This window comes from Sander lucioperca, chromosome 5, assembly GCF_008315115.2.
Source record: "Sander lucioperca isolate FBNREF2018 chromosome 5, SLUC_FBN_1.2, whole genome shotgun sequence".
In the NCBI taxonomy this organism is placed as follows: Eukaryota; Metazoa; Chordata; class Actinopteri; order Perciformes; family Percidae; genus Sander; species Sander lucioperca.
Window position 1 is genome coordinate 32,321,529 of NC_050177.1, and position 8,109 is coordinate 32,329,637.

At 40.7% G+C, this 8,109-nt stretch overlaps 2 protein-coding genes across 2 annotated transcripts in view; both read right to left on the reverse strand.

Moving 5' to 3' along the window:
• LOC116038066 (NACHT, LRR and PYD domains-containing protein 3-like) overlaps nucleotides 1-8,109 on the reverse strand; it is a 1,733,742-nt gene that overhangs the window by 1,136,431 nt on the left and 589,202 nt on the right. The window lies entirely within an intron of this gene.
• LOC116066829 (NLR family CARD domain-containing protein 3-like) overlaps nucleotides 1-8,109 on the reverse strand; it is a 113,087-nt gene that overhangs the window by 44,409 nt on the left and 60,569 nt on the right. Inside the window, exon 5 of the mRNA XM_036001617.1 lies at nucleotides 5,938-6,054. Coding sequence (XP_035857510.1) covers nucleotides 5,938-6,054 — 117 coding nt within the window. The remainder of the gene's footprint in view (nucleotides 1-5,937; nucleotides 6,055-8,109) is intronic.

Genomic DNA, 8,109 nt, shown 5'->3' on the forward strand with positions numbered 1-8,109 from the left:
ACAGGGCTTTGTTGGAGGGACATTAATGAAGAAGACAGATAATAATTGTGTTTAAATGTTAAGTCTGGACTTTTGGTGACAGAGAATATAAAATCCATTTGAAATTCACATAAGATTTAAAAAAAAAAATGCCATAGCCATAGTTCATACTTTGTGCTTTACGACATATTATAAATAAGAACAAAATGCTTTGGAAACATTTAAAGATTTCTGAATTGCTAAATTTTAAATCCTGACATGAGAAGGGTGGTTTAAATTTTATAAAGTTTAAAGTTTAGAGAAATGTCATATAATAAGAAAAATAACAATTTTCTTTATATGTTGAGTCTGGACTTTTGGTGATACCGTATATGAAATCCCTTCTCAGCATGTTTAATTACCTGCTGCTCTACTCTAAACATGTTGGAAACATGATAATTAATCGTGACAGAATTAAGCAATATTACACGAGAAGGTTTGATTTAACGTCATTATTGGCACGACAGTGAGGTGGCTAAGCATGACTGAAGTGATAATATGACGTTAAATCAAATCGTGTAATAAAGTGATTATACAACAACTGTTACCAACTAAATGAAAATTATAATCAAGCTGTGTTCATACTGTGGGGCAATTCACTCTCAAAATAAAGAAAAGCAACATAGATCATTTGTAGTCCCTCCCTGTTAAACGTTAAGTCATCTTAAGCTAACGTTAGCTTTGTAATGGTAGAGATCGTGGAATTTTCCAAAACGTAATAACTACCGCACATATAAACACCAAACTGCTTGGTTAAATTAATCTGGTTATAACTAAAATATCTAATGAACATTTTTTTTTCTACTATACATCCGCAAACTTCATTATTGATGTGTCAGTGGCACAGCTGATGTGATCCAAACAGCTGATGTGATCCAACAGCTGATATGATCCAACAGCTGATGTGGTCAAACAGCTGATGTTATCCAAACAGCTGATGTGATCCAAACAGCTGATTTGATATAACAGCTGATATGATCCAACAGCTGATGTGATCCAAACTATTCCAGTAACAGTTAACTCGTGAGTGTAAAAATGTTGTTTCATCCAATGATTCACATCTCATCCTTTACAAATCATTCATAAAAATTAAGTCCTCCATATAAATCAAAATTAACAACAAAACGATCCATTGTATCTGTCGGTACACGATCCGTTCTGCCTGCACGATCCGTTCTGCACATGCGCAAGATAATACCTTTTTTACCGAGGATACGACCTGCACGATCTGTTCCACGCTAGCCTCCACCAGGAAGCTAACGTTAGTTTAGCTAACAGCTAATTCGGCTAACCGCTAGCTGACAGCTAGATTCAGTCTAAAATAACGTTAACTCAAACTTAATGGGAAAAGCAGCTTCAGCTAAATTAAGACTTCACAGTAATAACAATAAAGACAAGTATTGAGTGATTGTATTTTAAATAAGCACAAGTAAAGTAGAACTGACGTAACAGCTGTTATATATGTTAGGCGTTTGTTATATATGTCAACGTTTATTTTCAAGTTTTATTTTGAGGGTCTTTTAAAGTTATTACATGCTGTCTCAGCTAGCAGTTAGCCGGATTATCTGTTAGCCAAACTAACGTTAGCTTGCCTGTGGAGGCTAATGGCAGACCGCTACAATCAGCTAGCGGATAGCCGAATGAGCCGTTAGCTAAACTAACGTTAGCTTGCCTGTGGAGGCTAACGGCAGACCGCTACAATCAGCTAGTGGTTAGCCGAATTAGCTGTTAGCTAAACTAACGTTAGCTTGGCTGTCGACCGGAAGCGTGGAACAGATCGTGCAGTGTCATAAATCCTCGTACAACCGCGCATGCGCGAACATTTTGCGCATGTGCAGAACGGATCGTGCAGGCAGAACGGATCGTGTACCGACAGTATCAATATCGTAGGCTAACCTTACTGTTTTTTTTTATACATCCCTGGAAGTTACAATGTTGCCATGGAAATGGCGGAGTGACATCTTATGTGATGTGCCAGGTGTGCTCAAATGGCTCTGGGTGTGCTGTCATGCTGATTTGAGTATGTTCTAAATGTCTAGCTGACCAATCAGGACCAATCTGGTCAGATCTACTTCTTGTATAATCAGGAATAAACAAACGTCCAGTAATCAAAGTCACATGATATTAAAATATAAATTATTTGTGTACCTCAGCCACAGTTCATATATCATTGTTTATGAAGTGATTCTAAATCAGAATAAAATACTTTGGAAACATTCACAATTTTTGAATGTTTCCAAAGTATTTTTTGCAATACTGTTTTTTTTCAAAGATTATTGTTCTTGATCTGACCGGAGAGTCTCCAGTGTGCAGTGTGGACTCTTCAGTCCAACAGAGATCAGCTTCCCTCCTGAATCCTGTAGGTCATTGTTACTCAGTTCCAGCTCTCTCAGACTAGAGGACTGGGAGCTCAGAACTGAGGACAGAGCTTCACAGCTTCTCTCTGACAGGTTACAGCCACTCAGTCTGGAGAGATAACAGGAATGAAACAAGTTATTTCTATTTAAATCCTGTTCAAAGATAGCAGAGTATTTATTGATGAATAAATCCCACTTACAGAGCTTTGTTAGAGGCTTTGATCACTGGCAGCAGCCTCAGAAGAGTCTTCTCTGAAGCAGAGAATTTCTTCAAGTCAAACATGTCCAGATCTTTTTCTGATGACAGTAAGATGAATATCAGAGCTGACCACTGAGCAGGAGACAGTTTATGTGTGGAGAGACTTCCTGAACTCAGGGATTGTTGGATCTCCTCTACTAGAGAACGATCATTCAGTTCATTCAGACAGTGGAACAGATTGATGCTTCTCTCTGCAGACAGATCCTCACTGAACTTCTTCTTGATGTACTTAACTGTCTCCTGATAGCTCTCTGAGCTACTTCCTGTCTGTGTCATCAGACCTCGTAGGAGAGTCTGATTGGTCTGCAGTGAAAGACCCAGGAGGAAGCGGAGGAATAAGTCCAGGTGTCCATTTGGACTCTGTAAGGCTACGTCCACCGCACTCTGAAGGAGACATTTTACTTTAGGTTTGACTCTGAAGACTTTAGGCAGCCGGGAGGTTGTTTGTTCTTCTGACAGCAGGTTGACTCCAGAGTTGATGAATGTCAGATGGACATGAAGAGCAGCCAGAAACTCCTGAACACTCAGATGGACGAAGCAGAACACCTTGTCTTGGTACAATCCTCTCTCCTCTTTAAAGATCTGTGTGAACACTCCTGAGTACACTGAGGCAGCTGTGATATCGATGCCACACTCTGTCAGGTCTGATTCATAGAAGATCAGGTTGCCTTTCTGCAGCTGTTCAAAAGCCAGTTTTCCCAGAGACTCAATCATCGTCTTCGTCTCGGTTTTCCAGTTTGAATCGGTCCCAGCTCCTCCACCGTATTTGATGTTCTTCAGTTTGGACTGAACCACCAGGAAGTGGATGTACATCTCAGTCAGGGTCTTGGGCAGCTCTCCTCCCTCTCTGGTCTTCAACGCGTCCTCCAGAACTGTAACAGTGATCCAGCAGAAGACTGGGATGTGGCACATGATGTGGAGGCTTCGTGATGTCTTGATGTGGGAGATGATTCTGCTTAACTGCTTCTTGTCTCTGTATCTCTTACTGAAATATTCCTCCTTCTGTTGGTCAGTAAACCCTCTGACCTCTGACACCATGTCAACACACTCAGCAGGGATCTGATTGGCTGCTGCAGGTCGTGTGGTTATCCAGATGCGAGCAGAGGGAAGCAGTTTCCCCCTGATGAGGTTTGTCAGCAGCACACCCACTGAGGTGGACTCTGTAACATCAGTCAGGACCTCAGTGTTGTGGAAGTCCAGAGGAAGTCGACACTCATCCAGACCGTCAAAGATGAACACAACCTGGAACTCTTCGAACCTGCAGATTCCTGCTTCTCTGGTTTCACTAAAGAAGTGATGAACAAGTTCCACCAAGCTGTACTTTTTCTCTTTCAGCACATTCAGCTCTCTGAAAGTGAATGGAAATGTGAACTGGATGTCCTGGTTGGCTTTGCCTTCAGCCCAGTCCAGAGTGAACTTCTGTGTTAAGACTGTTTTCCCGATGCCAGCCACTCCCTTTGTCATCACTATTCTGATTGGTTTCTCTCTTCCAGGTGGGGCTTTAAAGATATCTTCTCGTCTGATTGTTGTTTCTGGTCTGTCTTGTTTTCTGTATGCTGTTTCAATCTGTCTGACCTCATGTTCACCATTGACCTCTGCAGTCCCTCCCTCCATGATGTAGATCTCTGTGAACATCTGATTCAGAAGGGTTGGGTTTCCTGCTTTAGCAATCCCCTCAAACACACACTGGAACTTGTTGTTCAGGTTAGATTTGAGTTTACGTTTACAAACTCCAGCAGAACTTCCTGAATGAATACATAACAAAAAAGCTCATTAAGTAATTTTGTAAATACTTTGACCCTTCTCTGGAGACATTAGTAAATGTCCCATTAGTCCAGCAAGCTAAATCTTTAGAGAAATCCTCTTACTGTGCTGCAGACAGTCAGCCAGCTCTTCCTGCTTCATTCTTCTCAGGAAGTGCAGTGTGATCTTTAGAAATGCCTCTCTGCTGCTCCTCTGCTCTTCATCCTCACCCTTCCTCTGGCTCTCTAAGCATTCTGGGTAATCTGGATTCAGAACCTTCTGGATCTTCTTCAGCTCGTTCTTCACAAAAGTACCGATGTTCTCCTCCAGCAGCTGGAACAGAAGATTATATAAATGACACAATCAAACTGAAATCATGGAAGCAAACATCAGATCCATGTTGGACAGACTGACAACCCACTTGTCTGAAAAGTGCAGCATGGAGATGATTATGAACAGAATACATGTAAAAGTAGTTGTTGTACATGTACAGACCATAAATATGGAGTCCAGGTGTCTTTGATGCTGCTGGGTAGACTGACCACTGGGAGTTTCTGAGCTCTCCTGGTCCACACTGTGGAGGAATCAGGAAGAATTAGCTCACATCATGTCTGTCCACACAGACACAAACACAAGGTAATTTCAAGTGTTGATTACAACAGAATCAGATGGTTTCCCCTTACATGAAAGTGTTGGTGGTACTGCTGACCCCACTCTGAATCAACAGAAAGAACTAAGAAGTAAACAAGGGCTACAACATGGTTGGTCTAAAGGACTCCTGAAGCAGCAGATTGGTATCATGATGCCAGGAGGTCTGCAGCTTCTGTGGTCATGGAGCCAAACATTTGTAGGTAGAAGAAGTTTGGGGAGTCAACAGTGAAAAACCTTCAGTTGGCATGAAAACAATTTTGGCAAACCGTCAGCAGACTCAGGAGGGGGAAGCAGAGCTTAGATGGCCTGTTTGTAGTCGGGGAGAACTGCTGACCTGGACTGAGGATACTGTTGGATGGTGGTTCCCTTTTTTTTTACTTCCCGTTATTGACTTCTGATCTGACATCCAACTGGCAAACCCACATCCAACATTTGGGAAGAATTTTGCATTTTGACCAATTTGGGTCAGTAGACTTGGGGGAAAAAATCTGGTCATGAACCCACTTACTGAAACTTGGCCTTAAGTGTCCAGACTCAAATGGCAGAAGTCTTCTCATGGTTATCCAGGGGGATGTGCAAATTAAGTTACCCTGAAAGGGGCACTCTGAGGCGCATACATCCCAACCATCCCCCTGGTATTCTCAGTCGGAGAAGAACATTTGGAAATAATTTTGCCATTCAAGATTTTTAGCCTACCCTATGGCTATGGGAGATTTAAAATGCTTTTTAATGGGACTAAAACACCAGATAATATTGGACCAAACCAGGTCCAATATTAAATTGAGATTTACAGTTAAAGACTGGTCTTATTGGACAGCTTTCATATGTGAAAATAAATTTCAAAATGTCTCTGGATACATAAAAGTGAAAACATGAATCAGCAATGTTATAATATTATTAACAGCTTACCTCTTTTCAGCAGAGGGTTGTTGACCTTTAAATTTAATATAGTAATCATATGACAGGTCACTCTTGAAGGACACACAGCTGGGTTCAGGTTCAGCAGAGTCTGGTCTTTGATGGATCCTATTACACAGAGAGTAAGACCAACAGGGATGGAAATTCACTTTTTAGTATTCAGACACAAAAACTGCTGGAGATACAAGCAGCAACTAAAACAAGATTAACACAAAGAAGTTCAATAAACTATACAAAAAACTGGGTTAAAAAGCTTAAACACCGGAGAATATATTGGACCAAACCAGATCCAATATTCTTATTATGTTAAAACATGATTCAGCAATGTTATAATATTATTAACAGCTTACCTCTTTTCAGCAGTGGGTTGCTCTCCTTTAAAATTAATAGAGAGACTATGTGACCGGTCACTCTTAAAGGACACACAGCTGGGTTCAGGTTCAGGTCCAGGTTCAGGTTCAGGAGACTCTGGTCTCTTCTGGGTCCTGATAGAAAAACACATTTATTGAGGGTCACATGTTCAGGTAAAGTCTCCTGGCATAAAATATAATATTAATATGAATATGTCTGTAGGCCTAATTATTAACAATTAAATGCCAATAATGCTTTACCTTCTGTCCAAAACTCAATGAAATCAGAATTTAAAAAAATCTAAATATCATATTTCAAAATGTTGTCTAAACAGAAAGATATGTTGAGTAAGACAGGAAATTATTTTGCAAAAATATTCTCATTTCAGTCATCAACTACAATAATTTCTTTCCACAAAATTACAAAAAACACTTTATTTGAAAGAGTGTGCATGACACTGACACAAAATATCCCAGACGGGACATAGTTACATCCAATGAGACTCGTTCCAGTTTGCTGGATGTTCACAACTCACCTCAATCTTCTTCTTAACATTTCAATTTCCCTTTCCATTGCAATTCGCTCCTTCTGCCATTCAAGTCTCTCCATCAATCCTATCTCCTCTATTTCTATTCTCCTCTCCTCCATTTCTATTCTCCTCTCCCTTACAGGTCTTTTTCTAAAGCAGCGGTGGCTCCATGGACCGGTGACTCTTCATGGACACACAGCTGGGTTCAGGTTCAGGTTCAGGTTCAGGTTCAGGCTCAGCAGGGTCTGGTCTCTGATTGGTCCTGTTAGAAAGAGAGGAAGACCACTTTTTAATCCCTAGAAATAGAAGCGTCTGGAGAAGCTAGAAGCTATCAAGCAGGAAATAAAGTCTGAAGCTCTTCACTGAATGATTTCTGCTCTCTGCTCATCCTGCTCTGTCATTCATTATCTTTCTGGTAACATTGGAAAGACTCCAGGACTAATGTCATCTTTCTGTCCTCTAATGGAGACAACACTCCATTATTACAATCAATCTCCCTCTGCATCGTCCTCCACACATCACTACAACAGTAACAGAGGCATTTAGGTCTCTACATTTTATTCTGAAAGGTCCCAGAGGAAACAGTAGAGTCCTGTTGTGTCTGACTTTACGCTGGTGGAGACGATGGTTTGTTTTCTGACAGCAGGAGAAAGGAAATAACTAGAGGCCATCTTAGAGAAAGGTTCAGATTTATTGTTGTCAGTGTGTGTTTGTTTTTCCTTTGTCCCGTGAATGCAACACGAGGGACTTTCCACACATCTATGGAGGTTAATAGTGCTTTTCACTGATTGGCCACGGGAAGTAAAAATGTAATTTTATCTTGGGGCCTCATTTATAAAACTGTGTGTAGAGTCTATTCTGAAAGATTTTGTGCGCCAAAAAGTCCGAATTTTCGTACGCAAAAACAAAATTCTGGTTTATAACACCTTGCGGCGCACACCAGTATGCACTCTTCTCGTTATAAATACGGACGTGCGTTACCTTATGCTGGCCTCCCATATTTGTCCTAATAAGGTCCATGTTAATCAATCAATGAACATAGCAGCCTTGTATAGAAGACCTTGATGACCAATCATGAAACGAAAAAATGGGGAAAAAACACGATTCAGTGATTGTGAGATGGAGGTGCTCCTAACAGAGGTAGAACATCCAAACTAAATCCTGTTTGGAGGCCTTAACCCTTGTGTGGTGTTCACATTTTTGTTACACAGCCTTAATACTTAACAGATTTAGCTCAATTACCAATGATATTTACATCATTTATGGTTCATATTTGCCATTTA